Source organism: Chrysochloris asiatica, unplaced genomic scaffold (assembly GCF_000296735.1).
Source record: "Chrysochloris asiatica unplaced genomic scaffold, ChrAsi1.0 scaffold00055, whole genome shotgun sequence".
In the NCBI taxonomy this organism is placed as follows: Eukaryota; Metazoa; Chordata; class Mammalia; order Afrosoricida; family Chrysochloridae; genus Chrysochloris; species Chrysochloris asiatica.
The window spans coordinates 7,463,287-7,486,608 of record NW_006408573.1 but is presented as its reverse complement, the minus strand read 5'-3'; the positions used below and the strand labels follow the sequence as shown (position 1 = coordinate 7,486,608).

The 23,322-nt window shown below is 46.6% G+C and overlaps 1 protein-coding gene across 2 annotated transcripts; it reads right to left on the bottom strand.

Annotated features, from left to right (window-relative positions):
- USB1 (U6 snRNA biogenesis 1) lies at nt 1-21,298 on the bottom strand. Of its 2 annotated transcripts, XM_006863568.1 has the most exons (7): nt 21,195-21,298; nt 14,203-14,369; nt 11,666-11,849; nt 5,340-5,393; nt 2,109-2,214; nt 1,125-1,208; nt 1-105 (listed from the first exon to the last, which is right to left on the bottom strand). In XM_006863568.1, exons 1-7 carry the CDS (start codon nt 21,296-21,298, stop codon nt 1-3), a joined length of 804 nt encoding a protein of 267 aa, XP_006863630.1. The 2 variants fall into 2 exon arrangements, with proteins under 2 accessions (XP_006863630.1, XP_006863631.1); XM_006863569.1 differs by lacking the exon at nt 5,340-5,393.
- Between the last annotated feature and the right edge of the window lie 2,024 nt (nt 21,299-23,322).

The window sequence follows — 23,322 nt, the reverse complement described above, 5'->3', positions numbered from 1 at the left end:
TCACTTCAAAGGCAAAGAGAAGAACTTGTTTCCGGACTTGCATCGGATCTGCTCAGCGTGTACACGCAGCAGCAGCTCCGAGTCTTCAAACTCATCCACGATTTCCTGAAACCAGGAGCCAAGAAAGCACAATCACATTACAGGAATCAGGGACCCCCGAGGACACTGCCAACAAAACCCTCCTTTGGGAATCGCACAGCTAGGCAAGGCTGAGGAGAGACCAAGGACCAAGTATGCTCCAGGCTCTGCACTTCGTAACCCTGTCCAATCTCAGGAGGTCTGTCCTAACCTCCCACCTTTACAGATGAGATGTCACAGAAACCACTACAACCAGGCTTGGCACCCACCCTGCCAGAGCCTGAGTTCAGACTGGGCGCAGAGGTGGCCACTTGTTGGTGGGTCCCTGGGCTGTCTCCAGTTTGCATGTTTCACTTTACTGCCAGATTAGTTACTGATATTTCAAAATAGACTGTTGTTGTTAAGTGCCATCGAGCGGGTTCCAACTCATAGCAACCCTGCATAGGGATTCTGAAGAGTGACTGATGAGTTTGAACCGCTGATCTTCCAGTCCAAAGTGGCCTTGTGGCCCAGTGCTTATCCTACGGCGCCACACCAGGACTCTGAAAACAGGTAGGCAACACATAAAAACATGGATTTCTAGCTTCTCATGGAAACAATTAGGTCCACATTCCCAGAGTCCACATTGCTCCCCCAAGTGTCCCTGCCAGGAGGAGCTTCAAGTACCACTCAGGGCTGCTCCTGTACTGCTGTTCTCAAGTGAAGGCACTGCCAGGGCAGAGGCTGAACTCATTTTGTTTCCAAGTACAAGACAGGTGTCAAGGGCGGTGCATTTCACCTGTTTCTAATCCCTGCCAGACCCCCGTGGGCACCCAAGGCTTCTACCTCGGCTGACAGACCAGGACTCTGGGGAGGCCTGCAGTACTTAGGTTCTAGGGTATTGCTTCTCTGCCGGGAGGCTGGTTCTGATGCCTTGGGTCTGGATGGCTAACACACTCTCAGGTGATACTGACGTTTCGGGTCTGGGACTACAAACCTATCAGCTTCTTCTTCCTTAACAAGCACCCATCACTACTGGAATCTAAGCACCCTCACTGGGACGTCACCTGGAGTTCCTGCAGGCACTGCCCTTCCAGCTGGACACGTGCATCGCCCACACACCAGGCCAGACTGACATGGAACGAAGGCTCCTGGCGAGGAAGAGGGGCAGGCTGTGACAGAGCTGTCATGCCGAGACGGCTGCTCCACAGTCAACTCGCCCCTTGCCCCCTCCCGCCCCAGCATTTCCACACCCTCCACAGACAGTGGCATTCCTTTCATTATCATGGAGTGAGCCATTACAGTTGGGGACACAGAAGAGAACCCAGGCTCTGACTCTTGTTGATTTCAAACATTGTAACAGATGCCCTATTTCTCAAGAGACCCAATGTACAGTAGAAGGAAACACTGCCCAGTCCTGTGCTGTCTTCACAATCTTTCCTATCTCAAGACTAAATGAAAAACAAAACTGTCTCAAATGATGAGGAAATGCTCATTATGTCCATTCAAGCTCCAGTTTGCTGTTGTTAGGCGCTGCTGTGTTGGTTCTAACTCGCAGTGACCGTCGGGTCCTGCGCCAGCCTCACAGCTGTTATGCTTGAGGCCATTGTTGCTGACACACCTTTACTGAAAAAAAGCCTTGACAATCAACTTGGGAATCCAAATACGTAAGAGGGCATTTGGCAAGCCACTGGTGGGAAGGTACCCGAAGCTACAATTCTTCCCGAGAGTCCATTTCATTAAAGAATAATGGCCTAAGCTACTCTTTACTGAACAGAAAAACCACCATGAATACAAGGAATAGGACATACACATTCTGTACATGTCAAACACAAGATTCCTAAGAAATGTGAAGACTTTAGGTGGTCTACACCAGAGCACACTTGAACCCCTCAACTCCCCAGGGGCTGTGCCCTCAAAGTATGCATTCAAAACACTTCCTGTGGGGATAGTTCTTGAGGCTTTTTCAGTTTGCCTTAGGGGCTTCAGGATGGTTTTACTCCAGCTATATATAGACAGGTCAGTGGAGAAGAGACTGCCCTGTTCCTTACCTGGTAGAAAGTGGTTAGGTCGAATTCCTCCATGACTCTGTCCACCTCTGAAATCAGGTTCAGGAACTGGGCATGCCCTGAGGTAACCTCAAGGCCAACGAAGGTCCTGGGGGACGCCGAAGTGGAGGTAACAAAGACATGAGACACAGCCTCTGAGAACACAAACCATCAGGCAGGGGGCAGAGGAGGTGACAAGACACCTAGAAGTCTGGGTGGTGAGTTTGGACCTCCCGCCCTCTCTGGGAAGTGCACTTTACCATTCCAGAACCAGCTCTTTTTTCTGTTCTTTGGGGTAAAAGCTCCAATTTCCTCATATCATCACCAAGATTGGCTACATTTTGTGTTTTATTTTTTTTAAGTGTAATGTTATTTTGTTGTTGCTGTTGAGAATATATAAGGAGTTCTGGTGACGCCGTAGCATACAGCTGCTAAGTGCCAGGTCAGTGGTTCAAAACCACTAGCCACTCCTTGAGAGAAAGATGAGGCCGTCTGCTCCTGTAAACATCTGCAGCCTCGAAAACCCTATATAGAATCATTATGAGTCAGAATGGACTCCATGGCAATGAGTTTGGGTGAAAACATACTCCAATCCAACAGTTCCTCCGTGCACAGTTCAAAGGCACCGAGGTGCACGTCCCCCTTGCCCTTCCTTTCTGAATGGTTCCTCCTCCATCCACATTAACTCACGGCCCGATGAGCCTGGCTGTTGGCAATCTGATCCCGTATGATGTTGCTGCTAAGTGCCAGTGAGTTGGTTCTGACTCATAGTGACCCTGTGGTAGGGTTTCCAAGGAGTGGCTAGTGGGTTTGAACCACTGACCTTGTGGTTAGTAGTCCAGCGCTTATCCTGAGTATTGCATCAGAACTTCTGATCCCATATATATAGTTCTTAAGAGCGTAAATGGTGGCAGGAGATGGAGCTCAGTCCCCAGCCCTTACCTTCTCCATCTATACTTGGTTGTATACTGACCTTAACCAGTCCCCACCTTAAATACCACATAGACCAATGACTCCCCAAATTCTGCCTCTGGCTGGCACCTCTCCTGTATATCTAATTGCGTATATGACATTTCCATCTGGGACTCTGATGTTTCCTAACTGGGGTCTAATGTACAAGGCAGAGCTTTTCCTTTTTATTCCACTAGTGTGAAAATGGGGCCAGTGGTCATCTACTTGTTCAAACTAGAAACCCAAAATCTCCCGCCCAAGTCCAAACCATTGTTAATACCGGTTGATTCTACCCCCAGTACATCTCCAGCATGTCTACTTTTTGGCTACTCCATTGCCACCCCCCCCAATCCAGGCCCCCAGGGGTCCCTGACCCGGACAATAAGAAGCACTTCCTCACTCATCTCCCTGGCTCTTCATCTGCTTTCTTACATGGCTCCTCCAGACTTGCTAGCCACAGCCACAGACACAATCTAGCCAGATGGAAAATGTGCAAACTTCAATCTGATCAGGTCTCGTTTTTGCACTACTACATGGAGAGTCTAAACTTGAAACCTTGGTCTCGAAGGCGCTACAGGAACTCACCCTGCCCACCACACCTCCTGCCACTCTGGGGCCAGGCACTGCTCCCTGGAACATGCCAAGCTCTAGTTCCTTCTCTGATGTGTCTGTCCTCTGCTTGGAGAGCTACTACAGCAGCCCTTCCCAAGGCTGCTCCCTCCCAGACTCAGGCTGTCACCAAATGCCACTTTCTGCTGTCTTCCTTGGCTGCCTGCTTCTATTCAAGCATTCTGGCACTGTAAGGGTCCCACTTACTTGTTTATGAGGGGGCTTCAAAAGTCCATGGAAAAATTCCACCATCTTCTCATTCCATTTTTCCATGGGTTTTTGAAGACCTCTTGTATTAACTGTCTCCCCTCAGACTGTAAGGTCCCTCAGAGCAGGGATCCGTGCCTCACTCACTGCTGAATCTCGAGTGCACACATGCCTGGCACAGAGGCGGTGCTTCATAGAGTGTGTGCAGAATCAAATGAGTGAAGGAATGAGCCCTCCTTTCTGGGGTGCTGGAGCCCAGGGGGTACATCCAACAGACAGGGGCTCACTCTGAAGTACCGACACTAGCAATTCCTTCTTAAGGTCTTCCAATACTTTAGTACTTTTAACTTTCCAAATTTTGCCCAGCTCATCTGAGCCTCATCTTTCGGTGCTCAATGACTGAAGGGGTGGCATATGATGGTGTGGAACTGGAAGGCCAGGGGAGAGAAGAGATGAGTCAACGTCACACTGGGGCAGAGCTGCGGCAGAACAGCTTCTCTGACTTTTGGTCCCAGCAGTTCTCCCCACCACTTGCCCCCATTACCAAGATCGAGTCCTGTTGTGGAACTGGAAGACAAGCACTGGACTGCTAACCACTAGGTCAATGGTTCAAACCCCCAGTCACTCCTTGGAAACCCTACCACAGGGTCACTATGAGTCAAAACCAACTCATTGGCACTTAGCAGCAACATCATATGGGATCAGATTGCCAACAGCCAGGCTCATCGGGCCATGAGTTAATGTGGATGGAGGAGGAACCATTCAGAAAGGAAGGGCAAGGGGGACGTGCACCTCGGTGCCTTTGAACTGTGCACGGAGGAACTTAACAGCAACAACATGCCAAGATGGTTTTCCCAACTGCTGCCTCCCCCAGAAACCTCCCCACTGCTTTTTCTTAATGAAAGAAAGAGTTCAGATTTGGGAACAGCTTCCTTTGTAATCATGTTGGTTCTGACCCACAGCAACCCTATAGCAAAGATAAGAACGGCCTCATAGGGTCTCCAAAGCTCTAAACCTTATGGAAGAACCCTGTGGGCACAGTGGATGCTAACCCAAAGGGTGGTGATTTGAACCCACCAGCCTCTATGCAAGATAAAGCTGTGGCCATCTGCTTCCTAAACAAACCTCACAGCCCAGTCTACTGCTTCCTATGGAGCCAGACTGGCTTTATGGGAGGAGGCGTGATTTTTTCTATTTCAGTCTTTCAGGAATCAGCTGGAAGGTCTTTAGCTGCTGGTGGTTTTGAATCGCTGACCTCCTGGTTGTCATGTGAGCGCTTAGCCATTCTGCCACCAGGGTTCCTTTCTGCAGTCAGAATCGATAAAGTGACAAGTGACGCAGAAACAAAGAGCGGGGCCAGGCACCATCAGGAGCAAAGCAGCTCCCTGGCCTCAATCTTTGCACTAAGGAATCTTCTATTGGAAGTGATGGGAGCGGGGAGGTGTAGGAGATTGGGAGAATACCCACCTGGTTTTCTCTTGATTCGTATAAATCTTTACCCGGTTGGCAGTAAAGAAGAATCTGAAAGTTAGAAGGAAAAGGATCACAATTCAGGAAGGTTAATAATAATACTTTTTTAAAAAAAAATCACAGAAAATTGTTTATGTTAATAGAACTTTGAAAAGATAGTTAATTCTCATTTCATACTCAGTTGTCACCATAGTAAACTGAGGCAAAGAAAGAAAACCCTAAAATATCAAAGCTGGACAAGACCTTAAAACAACCCATTCCAGACACCATACAGCACCATCCAGATGCTACTTAGGTAATTCTACTACTAATTCATGCTACTAAGCAACTGCAGATGATCTCAGCTTTATTGATGGAAACGAGAAACTCTTATTCATCAAGGAGGTGCTGAGAGCACTTTTAGGGCCAGTTTCCTCCTTGCAGACAAACGTGATCTAATGGAAACACTAACAGGAACATTCCCCAGGTCCTAGGGCTATGCTGAGGGTTTTGTGCGCATTGGTTCGTGGAATCCTCATATAATTCTGTGAGGTGGGCATTAAAACTTATGCCCATGTTACAGAAAGGAAACAGAAGCTTGGTGAGGTTGACTACCTTGCCCACAGTTACCTAGCTGGTAAGGCAGAGAGCCAGGATCTGAACCTTTAGTCAGCCCAATTCCAAAGTTCCTTCAACGCTTTAGTTGAGTGAGGCGAGGTGGGTCTCTTGATGACCTGCCTTGTCATTGTGCTGAAAGTCAAACCTGTACTACAGAGGGTGGGTGAGGTGCGAGACGGTGACAGTCAGATGCCATCTGATACCTTCTAGGCACCTGAACCTACCCAGGGAGAAGCCACTGCTATGTCTGAATGACAGTTTTGGTGACACAATCTATCAAATTTCCCCTTTGGTTTGAACCACTAGAGTTGGGTTCCAGGCACTTTCTCTGAGGAGTCCTGGCTAATATACACCTGCTCTGACTGAGACAACCCAAAACAGGGAGTGGGGACTAGACTCGGTCTGGAGGTCAGTTTGAATCTTTAGTCTCTGGCTGACTAACTGAAAAGGGGCAAGCCTCCCTCCTCTGGCCCTCAGGCGTCAGAAGAAATCTGTAGTTTTCCAATTGAACAGAGTAGCTCTATGGAGTTTGTAGGGTCCAAGGTCTCCTGGTGTGGCACGGTTGGATCAGCACAGGACCACAAGGTCGGCAGTTTAAATCCACCAGCTGCACAGGGTTGCTATGAAACCGACTTGCTGGCACTTAAGTTCAACAAAGGTCTCCCACAAGGGTAGGGCATCGGCTGGAAGCTCTTTTTATCTGCCTTACACATTGGGCTTTTGCACAACGTCTCCTTTTTTAATGTTTTATTGTGAATTATATGATAGTTTACATGGGGAACATTAGTTTTACATTTATTCTATCGTATATCGTTTCATTGCCTTGGTTACAATCCTCTCCATGCGTCATCAGCCAATCAAAGGGTACACACTGCAAGCCTGCCCCCTATACTAGCTGCCCCCGCCCCCCCAGTCATTCTCCCTCTCTGGATCTAAAGTCCCCAGCTGCTCCATCTCTCCACGTCATCGTCTCTGCCTCCATCTAGGGCATCACTGCTCCTCTGGGTAGGGTCCCACTCTCGGCTCTTCTTCATTGATGGTCCTAGGGACCTTGGCTCCTAGACTGGAAAGTTAATCACTCCCTTCCTTGCTATAAACGTCTACCTTTATATTTCCAACCCTCACAATCAGTCCTGATAACAATTATTCACTATTGTATTACAGGAGACCCATCTGCATTTCAATGCATCAGCTCCGCCTAGACAGATTGGATAGTACTCACTGTAGATTCTGCCTTCCTCCAGGGCCCCTGGCTCTAGGTTCCCTCTTGAAAGCTTGTAAGCCAGTTACTTATTGCCTTTGTAGCTCCACACCCCCCCACCACCACCATTTTGGGTAGCCAATGTCCAAGTTGCCCATCCCTGTCTACTCTGTGTGTGGAGGGGGTGAGAATGATTCTTGCTGTAAGGATTTGTTCCCTCTTTTGAGTTACTGCACCCGTAGGTGTAGGTCAAATTCATCAAATTGTATCAGATTACTCTTTTTTTTCCTCTTCTTTCTTCTTCTGGTTGAGCTCTGATCATCCAGTCATTGAAGTCAGGTCAAGTGGGTATTATCTGCAAGTGTGGGTGTTCTTGTGCATATACCCTCTCTTTTTGTCAGCTGCATACTTCACCCTTCACATTGTAGGACTTAGCTCGCCACTTCATTGCTGTTTTTCTCTCATTTCCCCTTATCGGTGAGGAGCGTGGTTCACCAATCAGAGCGTGTATTCCCATTGAGTCTTATTCTTGGAAGGGGGTTTGCACTGAGGGGATCCGACCACTTGCCTTGATGTTTCCTGGGCAAGCGACTTGTTTGTTCTTGTAGTAACCGTCCATCTGCCTCTAATGTTTTGTATTTTTCCTGTAGGTCTTTCTTTCAAGAAGTATCTTCTGTTCTTCTAGCTGCTCCAGGCTGGTCTTCTCGTCCTTTCAAGTGGAAATTTCCCATTTCTGGAGATCTGGATGTGGTTCAGGCTTCTACCTATAGTTTTATGTCAACGTCTCCTTTTAAGAAAGGGTTCCACAGATCAAATCAGACAGAGAAAACCACTGCCTGGTGACCTCTTAGACTCCTTCCAGGGCCAAGATTCAGAGAGCATGGGAGGCTCTAAAGAGAGTGTTCTCTGGACTCCTGCTCTACGGCTCAAGCAGCCACCAAACATCTATTTACTGCTGATGGTGAGCAAAGCACCTGGAAAAGGCTGTGCAGTGAGTCTGAGCAAAGCCACAGTCTAGGCCTCGGTGGACCTAGGCTCCAGGGGGGCACAGCTGGACCACGGGATGCTGCAGGGCAGGAGGAGCCCTGGTACTGAGGGCTTCTTGGGAGGCAACCATTGTGCAGAACCTCCATGAAAGGGCATGGTTTGATCTGGTCAAGCCTAGTCGGAAAGGTGTTTCTGGTGGGAAGAAAAGCAACACACAGTTTTTATTTTGCTATTGTTAGGTGCCACCCAGTCACAGCCACCCGGTTCTGCACCATTCCCACAACTGTGGCTACGCCTGAGTCACTGTTGCAGCCACTGTGCCAACCCACTTCTTTTTTCCTGGTTCCTCCTGATAACATGTCCAAAGTATGTGAGATGAAAGATTCTATGGACAAAACATAGGAAGCATCAAAAGAAGATGGAAGGAATACAAAGAATCACTAAACAAAACAATTGGTTGATGTTCAATAATTTCAAGAGGTATATGATCAAGAACCCATAGTATTGAAGGAAGACATCCAAGCTGCATGAAGGCATTAACAAAAAACAAGGATCCAGGAATTGATGGACTACTAATGGAAATATTTCAATAAACTGATGCGGTGCTGAAAGTACTCACCATCTATGTCTAGAAATTGGAAGACAGCTACCTGGCTAACCAACTGGAAGAGATCCCTATTTATGCCCATTCCTAAGAAAGGTGACCCCACAGACTGCAGAAATTACTGAGCAATATTACTATCACATGCAAGTAAAATTTTACTCGAGGTAATTAAAAAATGATTGTAATAGCACCTCAGTAAGTAGCTGCCACAGATTCAGAAGAGGCCATGAAATGAGGGATATCATTACTGACGTCAGGTGGATCTTGGCAGAAAGCAGAGAATACCAGAAAGATGTTTGTGTTTTATTGACTATGCAAAGGTATTCAACTGTGTGGATCACGACAAAACAAGGGACAACTATGTGGTTTAGCATCTGGAAAAGTGTGCATCAGGGTGTATTCTTTCACTACATTGATTCAATCTGTATACTGAACAAATAATCTGAGAAGCTGGACTATTTGAAACAGAATGCTACATGAGGTTTGGAGGAAAACTCATTTATAACCTGAAGATGTAGATGACACAATCTTGCTTGCTGAAAGCAAAGAGGACTTGAAGCACTTGCTGGTGAAGATCAAAGTATGGGTTACAATTGAATGTAAAGAAAACAAATATCCCTACAACTGGCACTGGTAAACATCACGATAAAAAGAGAAAAGACTCAAATTGTCAAGGATTTCATTTTGCTAGAATCCACAATCAATATCGTGGAAAAATCAAACAATGTATATTGCACTGGGCAAATCTGCTGCACGAGAGCAGATTAAAGAGCAAAGATGTTACACTGAGGATTGAGATGTGCCTGACCCAAATCATGGTATTTTCAATTGCCTCATATGCATGTGAAAATTGGACAATGAATAAGGAAACTGAAGAAGAACTGAAGCATTTGAATTATGGTGTTGGCAAAGAATATTGAAAGTACCATGGAATGCTGGAACAAACATATCTGTTTTAGAAGACCTATAGCCAGAATGCTTCTTAGACGACACTATGGTGAGACTTCGTCTCTTGTACTTTGGACTGGTCTCTGGAGAAGGACATCATGCTTGGTAAAGGTTCAGCAAAAAAGAGGAAGAGCCCCCAAACAAGATGGACTGACACAGTGGCTGTGACAATGGACTAAAATATACAAAACTTGTGAGAATAACACAGGACTTGGCAGAATTTTGTTCTGTTGTACACAGGGACACTCTGACTTGGAGGTGACTTGGTGGTACCTAATGCTCAAGAGCAAGTTTCCGTCTCTTCTGGTATATATTTCTATCTTTTCTTTCTTTCCTGTCTTTTAAATGATCTTTTACTTTCTTCATGTCTGCTATCCTTAACGTCATCCTAAAACTCATCTGGTCTTTAGTCAAATGTATTTTTAAGACAGTTTCTAAATTCAGGTGGGATATATTCAAGGTTGTACTTTAGCACTCATGGACTTGTTTTACTTTTCTTCAGCTTCAACTTGAACTTTTCAGCTTCTGGCCTTGTTCTGACTTATAGAACTGATGATAGAGTTTCTCCACGGCCTCTTTCCACATACGTGTAGTGGTGGTGGTTGTGTACACCAAGTCGGTTCTGACTCATAGTGACCCTGTAAGGCTGTAAATCTTTATGGGAGCAGAAAGCCTCAACTTTCTCCTCTGGAGCAACTGGTAGATTCAAACTACTGATCTATGAGCTGGATTAGCAGCCCAGCTCGTAATCCAGTGAAGTCGATTAGATTTCTGAATATTGCATTGAACAAAGTCTTGCGTACAGTAGGCATTTATGCTGTTGAGAAAAGGTGTATTCCCAGTGAATAAGTTGTTGGTTTGCAAAATTCTGTCATATGATATACAGTGTTGTTTCTATGACCAAGGCCATATTTCCAACTTTTGTATTCTAATCACTAGTAATTATCAATTTCATTTCTCAGAAGTTGGTAAAGATCTTCAGTGTTTGGTATTAGTGGCTGGTGTGTAATTTGAGTAAAAGTACTAACTGGTCTTTTTTGTAGGCATATGAATATTATCTTCTCATTAATAGTATTGTACTTCAGAATAGATCTTGAAATGTGCTTACTGGCACGGCCATTCCTCTTTAAGACCATATGACTGTCCAATTCATAATGGCCAATACCAGTCCATTTCAGTTTACTAATGTCTGGGATATTGATATTTATGTGTTCCATTTCACTTCTGACGACTTTCAATTGTCTTAGATTCATAATTTTTACATTCCAACCTTCTGATTATTTATAGATATTTGCAGGTGTTTCTTCTCATTTGAATCATGCCACATCAGCCAAAGAAGTTTCCGGAAGCTTTACTCCATCCACATCATCACATCACGGTCAACTCTACTTTGAGGAGAGAGTTCTTCCCCAGCTATATTCTGAGTGCTTTCCAACTTGAGGGCTCAAGTTCCAGCACTGTATCAGACAAGGTTTTGTTGCTATTCATAAGATTTTCACTGGTCTAGCTTTTCAGAAGTGGATTGCCAGGTTCTTCTTCCTACTCTGTTCCTAGTTGGGAAGCCCACCATGGATGACCATGCAGCTATTTGAATACCAGTGACATTGCTTTCAGCATCACAGCAACACACGAACCACCATAGTACAACAAACCGACAACATGAGGTAATTAAAAGAAAAAATCAAAAGCCCAGGCTGGAGGATCAAACCAGAAGTGGGTCCACTTGTGACCCTGCCGTGAACTCCCCTTTGCCAGTACCACAGAGGGCATGCATGAGCTCATCTTACTGTCACAGCCTTGTCTGAGACAGCCGCCACCATGGTCACGACCTACCTGTATGCTGACTACTCGAGGTCACACAAGATGATGTGCCCTGCAGGCCGCTTCAGGAGCTGGCCTGCTTGCTGGGGTAATGAATCCTGCACCCAGACCCCAGAGAAGTCCAGCAGAGGAGCAGCGGGTAATGCCAGGCAGGGAAGCACTCACCTCTGGCAGGAGGCCACACGGTCTTTCAGGGACTGCACGAAGGGGACGATCCAATGGTGACGCAGAACCACACTCTGAGACAGGCTGAGATGGAACTCCTCCGTTCTCACCAGCCGGGGCACGTGGGTCTGGGCGTGGGGCAGCAGCATGTCAAGGAGGTCCAGGAAGTCCTCCCCGGCTTCATCTGGAAAAGAGTGAAGACATAGGCTGTTCTCTTTGCCAAGGAGGCATGGCTGAATGAAGACGCCCAGCGGGCAGACAAGTTCTTCTGACACAGGGTTTGGGGAGAAAATCGCTTTGACAGCGGCCCACAACCGTGTCTTCTAAGCACACTTTTGTATGAAGCTCTGGTTATAGAAGTAACAATTGCTCACTGTGAAAGAATCCGAGTGAACAAAATCAATGTATAAAGGAGAAAGCAGGGGCACCTGAAAGCCCATCACTAACAGCAGATCAAAGGATTTGATCACATTAATAAAACAAGTTTGAACACATTTTCCATAAATGTGCATTTATTTATACACTACAAAGTGTATGCTACTCTCTGAACTTAATGTGCTACACAATGTAAGTTAAGATAAAAATAAGTACATGAAAAAGTTCTATTGCTTTACTTCTTATACACACCCCACTTTCCAGACCACCACTCTAGAGATAATGACTGGCAAACATGATGCATCTTTTCCCAGCTCATTCTCTGTGCGTATGCTAATGAACAGATCATGTTTAAACAAGGCAAGAGCATACGACTCAAATTCTCTGCAACTAGGTTTCTTCACATAAAACAACATGGTGGACACCCTTCCACATATGTACAGAGTTCAAACTCCTTTGTTTACAGTTCCATGTTGTTGCTGTTGGATGCTATTGAGAGGACATCAATGCATGGTGACACCAGATGAGAGAGTAGAACTGCCTCTAGGGTATCGAGGCTGTCATCTGTACGGGAAAGGAACCCTGGTGGCACAGTGGGGCAGTGTTTGACTGCTGATGAGAAGGTTGGCAGGAGGAACTCACTAGTTGCTCTTTAGGAGAAGGCTGAGACCATGGGCTTCTGTACAGACGACAGCCTATGGGGCAGTTCTATTCTGTGCTCCAGGGTCACTGTGAGTGGGAATTGGCTCCATGGCAATGGGTAATCTATACGGGAGCAAAGTGTCAGGTGGATTCAAACCACCAACCTTTTAGCTAGCATCCACGGGCTTAACCATTGGGTCACTGGTGTCTCTACAGCGCCACAGTAATCTACTAAGGCTCCCTACAGCTCTTGCCTCCAAACACTATTGATAATCGACAATTAGGCTGCTCCAAATTGCCACACAAAGAACATTACAACGACCAGACTTGTAGCTTCACATATTCTTTTTCACCAAGCATGGGATTAGAGTTGCATAGTTAAAAGTCTTTTCATGCCCAGTATTATATTCAAGGGAGACCAGTGACTCTCTCTATACAATAAGCATTGGATTACAAACCACAAGGTCAACCGTCTGAGCCCCCAGTTTCTCCATGGGAGAAAAGATGAGGCGTTCTGCTTCCACAAAGATGTACAGCACTAGAAACCCTATACAGGGTTTCTATGGGTCAGAACTGATTCGACGGCAATTCACAACAATCTTACTCAACATTTGCCCACCTGCCCTGGTGAATTAGCAGCACAGAGAACCATCCCCATTTTACTGATGGGGAAATGAAGTCTCGGATCATTTACTTGACAAGAGCCACTGCTCATGTACTGTGTTAGAATCTGCATCAGTTATCTAATGTTAACAGCAGCATCTAAACAAACTGTCACAACCTTGAGGAGTTGGGTCTTATGGGTCGTCCCCAGGTGACAAACAATTTCTGTTCCTGTGTCTAAGAATTTGTAGGTAATTTGGAACCAGTGCATAAGGCTCTTATTTAGCATTATGTAAGTGTAAGAAAAGGTTAGAAATCTTTTCAATGATTTAAAAGCTGCAAATGCAGTGAGAAGATTATTATGATAAAGCATTTATTGTGAATCATTTCAAAGGGAGAGCAGATTTACATACTACTAAAGGGCAAATGGGAGTCAGGTTTGTTAAATCCGAGGATTCTAAGTCACAACCAATAGGACAGGCATATTATTGTTCCCATTTTAGAAATGAGGAAACCAAGATTCTGAGAAACCTGGAACTTGCCAACTGGCATCCAGAGTACTGGGTAGTGGAGTGACGTCTGACTTTGAAACCTAGGGATTTTCTGCCTGCCACACACTGGTGGCAGGGCTGGTGTAGGATTCGAACTCAGCACACCTAAAGCCTAATTAGAAATAAAATGCCAGCAGCATGTCACCCTCAGGAATAATAAAAAATTTTAAGGCTCAGGATTCAAAACTGAAATCAAGCCTACATATATATCCTCACCTCTAAAATTTTATATCTCATTGCCTAGCTCTTGATACACGTCTCTTCCTGCTGAGCTGGTCCTCTTATGTCGGAGGTTTTGGGCTGATTCCTTTTCTCAAGAAACTCCTAATCATCTGAAGCATTGCTTGCCTGTCACACGTTACTCACATGGCATATAAACATGAGTGGCCCAGTTGCCCCGCTCGTGGGGGAAGGTGCGCACCCGGCCCCCGTGTCTTGCACTATTGTCCTCAGGTCCCTCCTCAGAGTCTGGGAACATGCTCAGCACACTGTCGGGCACTGGCAACCTCTCGCTGGGAAGCAGGGTCTGGCCACTGCAACTGAAGAAGAGAAAATGAGTACATTTATCATCCTAGACTTTTCTTCATCTGTACATGCAATAAAACTTATAACCCCTTACACATGCTAGAAGGAGCCCTGGTGGTGCGGCGGTTAAGCACTTGCCTGCTAACCTAAATACTGGCGGTTCAACCCCACCAAGCACTCCATGGGAGGAAGCTGTATCAGTCTGCTTCTGTGAAGAATTACAGCCCTGGACGCCCCGTGGAACGCGGCCATAAAGGGTCACTATGACTCGAAATTGACTCAGTGGCAATCGGCTTGGTTTGGGGTTTTACTTCAAGTAGTTTCTGGTTGTTGTTAGGTTTGGTCCAAGTCTATTTCTATTCACAGTGACCCTATGTGACAAAGAATTTCTAGGTTGTAATCATTACAATACCATACATCTGTCACTTGTCACACTGTAATGGCTTGCATGTTGCTATGACTGGGGAAACTGTCTCCCCAAAGTAGAGTTGGCCTTAATGATATGGATGGAGCAACACTTTCGAGCCCTTCATTGGCTGATGGAGCACTACTCAAAATGACAGGAAGCAGCTGTAAACATCTATTAATAACTGGAACGTGGAATGTACAAGTATGAATCTAGGAAACTGGAAGTCAGCAAGCATGAGCTGAAAGAGACGGCTATTGGCCATTTTGAATTAGACAATCATAGGTTTCCTAGAGAAGCTAAAGCAGTTAGAAGAAACGAAGCAAAAGAGCTGAACAGAAAATGGAAAAGGACAGCTAGAAAAGACAAAGAATTATAATGAAATGTACAAAGAATTAGAGTTAGAACACCAAAAGGGAAGAACACACTCAGCATTTTTCAAGATGAAAGAACTGAAGGAAAAATGTAAGCCTCAACTTGCAATCGTGAAGGATTCTATGGGCACAGTATTGAATGATGCATCAAAAGAAGATGGAAGGCATATACAGGGTCACTGTGTTGAATGGAATTGGTCAACCATTTCAAGAGGTAGCATCTGATCAAGAACTGATGGCATTAAAAGATGAAATCCAAGCTGCACTGAAGGCATTGGTAATAAAATAAGGCTCCAGGAATTGAAGGAATACCAATAGACATGTTTCAACAAATGGATGCAGCACTGGCAGTGCTAAAGGATAGCACTGTAGACATCAAATGAATTTTGGCTGAAAACAGACAATATGAGAAAGATGATTACTTGTGCTTTACTGACTATGCAAAGGCATGCAACTGTGTAGATGATAACAAACTATGGATAACATTGTGAAAATGGGTATTCTAGAACACTTAAATTGTGCTCATGAAGAACCTATACATAGACAAGAGGCAGTCGTTTGTGAATTTGGAAAGGTGTGAGCCAAGGTTGTAAACTTTCACCATACTTAGTCAATTTGTATGCTGAACAAATAATCCAAGAAGCTAGATTATACGAAGAAAAATATGGCATCTCAATCAGAGGAAGACTCATTAACAACAATATGCAGATGACACAACCTTATTGCTGGAAGCAAAGACGATGACTTGAAAAACTTGCTGATAAAGATCAAAGAGTCAAGTCTTCAGTATGGATTTCACATCAATATAAAGAAAACAAAAATCTCCCCAACTGGACCAATAAATAACTTCATGATAAATGGACAAAAGAATGAAGTTGTCAAAGGCTTCATTTTGTCTGGATCCAACAAATCCAGTAAGGGTATGGAGAGACTAGGATGTCCTATACTGCAGGTGGGACTTTAAAATGGTACAACCACTGTGGAAAACAGTATGAAGCTTCCTCAAAAAGTTGGAAATAGAAGTTACATGTGACCCAACAATGCCTCTACTTGGTATACATTCTCAAGAAATGAGAGCCGTGGCATGTGGCACTACAGGATGATGCTCTGGACTGCAAGGTCAGTTTGAACCACAAGGTTGGCGGTTCAATCCAGCAGCCACTCCTACACAAGGTTGCTATGAGTCGGAACCGACTCGACGGCACTTAGCAACAACATGTTCATTGCAGTACTATTCACAATAGCAAAAAGATGGAGGCAGCCTAAATGCCTATCACAGAAGAATGAGCAAACAACCTTTGGTGCATACACACTATGGAATACTACACAATGTTGAAGAATAATATTCAATCTGCAAAATACATCTGAAGGTGGATGAAGCTGGACGTTGTGCTGAGTAAAATTAGTCAATCACAAAAGGACAAATATTGTATGAGATCACTAGTGTACAAAGGTAAGAAAAGGTTTTCTTGCTAAGAGCAAGATTCTGTGATGGCTGCCAGGGGTGGGAGAGAAGGGAAAATTATTCATGGGGTAGAGGGGAGACACATGTTAATTTGGGTGATGGAGAAGGCAATGTACAAAAAGAGGGAGGTTGGCATAGAGAAGATGAAGGTAGTGGAAGACACAGGGACAAGTGGTAAGTGCTAAAGTGAACAGAGATAAGTACTGTTAACTGATGGTAAATGGAGGGGATCGAAATCATTGTAATGACGTAACGTGTACGATTTCTTGAATGTGGGACTGATGATCTGGTCTATAAACCTTCACTCAACTTATAATAAAAAGTTTTTTTTAAAAAGGCAACTAGGAGGGCACGCAGCAGTCCTTAAACCTGGGCTCCTGGCAGTGGCTAGGATCAAGGGTAAGCAGAACATAGATGTTAGATAATGACAGCTGAGCCAAGGGTGATCAGGACCCAGGTTTTGAGACAATCTTTCACAGTTGAGAAAGGAGAATTTGGACATTGGAACTGAAGAAGAAGACAGCCCCTTGGAGCAAGATATATTGGCCACTGGAAGCCACATCAACTCCTGAGGCCTTTGCATGGCCTCTCCATCTGCTCAGTTACTGGAGGTAGAGAGTCCCAGGAAGGGGTCCAATGAGGAATGGAAAAGCTAGAAAGAGACACCATGGAAGAAGAGATGTTGGACCTGGTGAAGCTGATGCAACCTGTGCAGAATCGGCCCCTCAGGTCCAGTGGAATCTCAGACTGTTCCAGATGGAAGGACACTCAAGGACAATGAAGCCAATCACTTTGGATGATGTGACAGTGAAGTTCACCCAGGAAGAGGGGAACTGTGTGGATGCCAGCCAGAAGGCCCTATACAGAGATGTTATGTTGGAGACCTTTAAGCATCTGGCACCTGTAGTCAGAATCTTCCTGCCTAAAGAAGATCTGATCACCAAGGAAAAAGCAAAGGAACAGTGGAAACCAGACCATCATCCCTCAGATGGAGACTGCCTCCTCATAGAAGACAAGCAGTACGAGGAACCCCGAGAATGGAGACAGTGAGATAGGACTGAAGGGTCTACGAAGAAGACTACTTACTCAGCTCTTCAAGGAATTGCCCTTAAAACAGAGAAACAAATAGGTGAATGGTGGAAGATGACTGACCCCTCCCCCACATCTCCTTGTGGAGACCTATACTGACCCATCTTTCCCTCTCTAATAAAGGACCCCACAGATTTCAGCCTGCTTCCTGTACCACCACTCCACCTGCTAGTCTTGGATGTAGCCTGTTGTAGCAGACAGTCAAGGCAACCAGGGGTCCCAGAATTCGCACAATTACACACAGAGCGATCTTCCAGGGTGGAACTCTCAGAAAGTGGGGATCTGGAGCATTCACAGCAAAATAAACAAGATTAATGCTCCCCTTGATGCTCCTCCACCCTTTTTTTTATTATTAGGTTTCTTAACCTGGGGTCCAATAATACTAAAAGAATCTGTGGATAAAATCCAGGAATTCGATGAACTTGACTAAGTTCATGATGTTTTTACTAATCTCAAACTGTATTTAGCATCTTCTTTCATTTAAAAAAAGAGGAAGACTCCCAATGAGATGGATTGGCCAAGTGGCAGCATCGATGGACTCAAGCGTGGTAACGGTAGTGAGGTTGGCCCAGGATCGGGCAGTGTTTCATTCTGCTGTGCATAAGGTCACTATGGGTTGGTACCGACTCAATGGCACCTAACAACAACAATTAGACCTGCTGGAGTCCTGGTGTGGTGCTGTGGGCTAATGCGTTTGAACTACAAGGGCGGTGGTTCAAGTTCACCAGCTGCTCCTTGGAAACGCTATGGGTCAGAATCGACTCGACAGCACTTCACAACAATTAGAACTACTACTACATTTTGTTACATAATGTGTTCTTTCGTTATGTCAATATGCCATAAATGTGTTTGTGTTTTGATAACTATCTGTTGCATGTGTGCATTTTTCTGGCTTCACCAGATGGCTAAAGACAGTTGATGATTTCCTGCTATTAAAATCTGTCAAAACAAAGGTCCAGTTCCTCCCCTCTGGATATGCAAAAACAGTGTGCGTTTGCATGTGTGCATATAGGCCTACACACTAGCTCAGTGTCATAAACGTTAGGGTGCGATAGGTGTTGGGGGAACAGAGGAGGATTGCCTACGGCCTCCAGAGGGCTGGTTAGAACTGGGACCATTTGTGCTCCGTTGTTGAGTAGAATTGCCCCAAGGGGCTTTCTAGGCTGTAATTTTTATAGAAGCAGATCACCAGGTCCTCCCCGCTGTGGAGTAACTGGGTGGGTTTGAACAGCAATTTTTTGGTTAGCAGTCAAGTGCTGAACCATTTCATCCCAAGGGCTCCTATTCTGTGCTCTGTCTAATGAAATCTTATTAATTTCTGCAGCACTCATGCATTCATTTGCTCAACAAATGTTCAGGTGTCTGTCTGTTGCAGGCATTTTCCTTAGACACTGGGCAATCTGCAGTGAACAAAAAGGACAGAGACCATATATCCTTGCTTAGTACCATCGAGTCAGTTCCGATTCATTAACTTGGATCTACCGACCTAAACAAAATGGAGTCGGTTTAGTCATTAAGTCTTGATAAATGAGGACTCTGCAAATGAGGAAATTAGTTTAAAAATTAGCTAGGATGACCTCACAGAGAGCAGGATATGCTTAATAGTTATCAGACAGTTATCACTGAAACGGAGTAGATGAGACCCTAAAGGTAGAATGTTTTTTTTTTTCCTAAAGAGAGGATATTTAAAGAAGTTTATTACTTTTTCCAAAGAATGCTATCCTGATGTTAAAATAGATTAAGTATACATCCAAATGTAACAACACTATATAATGTGTCTGCTCTTTGTAAAGGACATAGACTATGGCTTTCTGTTAATAAAATTTGGATTGTATTTCTAAAAAAAAAAGCAACTATATATGTGGACCTCACCAGATTAAATATACAAGAATCAAATTGACTGCATCTTGGGAAGAAACAGTGGAAAAGTGCAATAGTATCAGCCAAAACAAGGCCAGGCACAGACTATGGAATAGACCATCAATTGCACGTTCAGGCTGAAACTGATGAAAATTAAAACAAATACACAAGTGTCAAAATAAGACTTTGAATATATCCCACTCGAATTTAGAGACCATCTCAAGAACAAACTTGAAACACTAGACACTGATGACCACAGACTAGATGATTTGTGGGATGGCATCAAGTACATCATACAGGAAAAAAGCAAAAAGTCATCAAAAGACAGGAAAGAAAGAAAAGACCAAAATGGATGTCAGATGTGACTCTGAAATTTGCTCTTAAGAGGCTAAAGTGAATGGAAGAAGTGAGGAAGCAAAAGAGCTTGTGGTGTAGTGAATGATCTAATGTCTCTTCCAGCCATAGTCAGTAACTTCCACCAAACAACAACAAAAAGTATCACAGTGCTTGTAACATAGTGTCATTTGAACACCAAACATGTCTCTTTGCTATGAGTTTGTTGTTGTAGTTAAGTGCCATTCAGTCAGCTCCGACCCAGAGCGACCCTGCATAGGGTTTCCAAGGAGCAGCTGGTGAACTTGAACCACTGACCTTGCAGTTCAAACGGCTTTCAGTCTGGCTCATTGAGCCACAGTGCCACACTAGTAAACTGCATACTTTGCTATTGTTATGTGCCGTGGAGTCAAGTCGGTTCCGACTCATTGCGACCCTGTACAGGGTTTCGGAGGCTGTAAATCTTTACGCGAGCAGAAAGCCTCCTCTTTCTCCCACAGAACAGCTGGTAGTTTCGAAATGCTGACCTTGAGGTTCACAGCCATTCTTAACCACTAGGCTACCAGAGCTCCTTAAAACTGTATACCAATTAAGGCTTTTCTCTTTCATTGTTACCTGGAGTGTTTGTTAATTGAACTCAATCACTCCAGGCATCAGACCACAGCTGTGAAGAAACACTATGGTAAGATCATCGGATATCCTGCTTACAAATAGCTCAGCAAGCATAGGGCCTGGTACTTGCAGCCTTAAGTGCTACAAAGAGGCACCAAGCCTGGCATAGAATCGTGCTCAATGAATAAATAGTTCTCCAGAACTAATTGGAGGAATAAATAGTTCTCCAGAAGCTTTGTTTTTGTTGTTGTTAAGTGCCACTGAGTTGGTTCAGACTCACAGTTAACCCTGTATAGGGTTTCCAAGGAGCAGATGGTGGGTTTGAACCGCTGACCTTACGGTTAGCAGTCGGGTGCTGATCCTACGTGCCACACAAGGACTCCTCCATAAGCTATTATTATGGAAGAACAATTGTGTTCAAATGAGGAAACAGACCTAGGACAGTGGGTGATGGAACGCAAGCTTGGAGATGGAGTGACGCCGAAAGGTAGAGCACGAACCTATGTTTCCTGTCGCCCAAGCTTGTCCTGGCCAAGTGGGGACACTCTGGGGCCTCAAAGGGGTGCCGTCTAGGTCATTCTTTACCTCTTCGACTCTTTTCCCGGTGGGCACCTTGCCCCCTAAATACGGAAAAACCCAGTCCCGGTCTGGAGCAAATTCACACCTTCCCTGAGAGATTTCCGTGGGTTCTTACCGAAGGCTGGCTCCAGCTCCAGGTCTGACCTGGTCCCCGGCCGGGGACTCGGCCTCATCCTCCGAGCTGCTGCTGTTGTAGCCCACAAGGGGCGCCGCACTCATGGAGGCTACACTGAGAAACCAGGGCCGGTCAGCCCACAACCTCACGCTGCACCGGAAGTACCCTCGCTAAGGCGTGGCTTGGGCTAGCACCTCCTCGGGGCGGGGCCAGGAGGGGGCGTGCCCGGACTGAGTAGGCGGGACCCGGCAAAACCGTAGTAGACACTGTGAAGTGAGACCACGCTGTGAACCTTCAGGCTACTTCTTGAGTAGCTTCCCGTGTCTTCTGGAATCTCCTAACCCTCATGTGCCCATTTCACAGATCGCTCTGAACTCTGCCCTCTCTGTCCACTGTCCTGTTTGTTGTTACTCGCGACTAGACGCCTTGCAGCACCGACTTTCCCGGGATTAGCGCATTAGATCGAGCAACGATTCCTGCCCTCGGGGCTCCGCCCAGTTGAGGTCATGGAGCCTCCTCCTCTAGCAAAGCTCAAGTCCCGAGCCCCGGGACTCTCTTCGCTAGGGGTTAAGCTGAGCGGTCAGAGGAGGACCCTCCTGTCAAGTGCAGTAATCGGGCCCTGGGCCAGACCACCGGACCTCTCTCCCCTAATAGCCAGAGACATGGTCGGAAGCGGAGCGCCTTCTCTTGTGGTCGGCTGAGGCTCGTCTACCAGTCCAACTGTAGGACCGACGCGCCCACCCTGCGTGTCCGCTCAGCTCTGCCGCAGGGTCCCCGACAGGGGGCGGCCTCGCTCCGCGCCGCCTGCCTCTCCCGCAGCCGCCGCAGCCGCCCGGGCTACTGCTCCTCCCCCGGCCCCGCCTCCCTGGCCCCCGCGTCTCCCGCCGGTCCGCCTGTCTCCGCAAGGCCGTCCATCCGTCCGCCCGCCCTCCCGGCGCTCCTCTACTCCGGCCCCGCCGCCCCGGCCGCGCGCGTCGCTTCCTCCGTCCGGGCCGCCGCTAACCCATTCCCCGCCCCCGGGCCGGCTGCCGCTGCTACGTGAGGCCGGGGATTGGCAGCGCGCGTAGGCCGCGCCGCCGCGGATGGAACCGGAATAAAGGGGCAGCCGTGAGAGCAGCCGGTTGCCGCCCGCACGCTCTCCCCGCGCCCGGTTCCACTGGCGGCCTGGAGCAGGTGAGCGGCTGGGCATCCGAAGCCGCAGCTGGGGGCCATCCCCGTGCCTGCCGCACCCCCTTCCTGGCGGGCCCGACCGCCCCCTCCACCTCCGAGTACGACCCGGTGGCCTCCTGAGCTTCTGGGCTACCCAGGCCCGGCCTCGGCGCGCAGCCGCTTTCTGGGCCCGGCCTGAGGCCCTGGGGCCTTCCTTGGAGGGTTGAAGCGGCTCGACCCGTCCCGGGCAGGGCTGACAGGAGGCAGCCCAGCTGGGCTGGGAGGGGAGGTGATCGTTTTTCAACTCAAGAAGGAGGAAGGGCTGGGGTGGGGCACAGGTGGGGGGCCTCCTTTCCCCTCCTCTCCTTTCCCTTCCGGGAGTGATCAGAGAGGCCTCCTAGCTGCACCTTCCTGGAGGAGGAGGGTCGGAGTGTTCAGTGGGGCTGAAGAGTCTCCTAGCCATTCATGCCTGAGAAAACAGTTGAATTGGCTCAGCCAGACCTGGAAGGTGCTCAGATCCTGAGGAGGCTTAGATAACGAGTGGTACCCACTTGCACTTGCAACCTGCTGCCTCCGCCCAGAGCAGCGGCTTTTTTCCTTCCTCTCTTCCGGGAAGATGCTGAGGATGACAGCTCTTAGCTTGACTCTTGGCCTTCTTTGGCAGAACACTAAGAGGCCAGGCTGTCCTGTGAAAGCATCATCTTCTTTCTTTTCATCTAAATAGAAAACTTAGAAACTTTTCAGTGTATGAGGCGGCAGATGAGTTGGGAACCTGGAAGTGGGTTGCATCTTACTCTAAAAGTTCCTCCCTCCTGCTGTCATTACCTTATGCTGCCACAAAGTGGTGAGTTAGAGATTTGCCTGGGCTAGGTCTACTTTACCTTCCACTGATTGCTCAGAACGTTCAGCCTTGGAGCAAAGGAAGAGGGTGGTTGTCTCAGGAAAGAGATGAGGAACAACACTCTGGGGCTAGCATGCT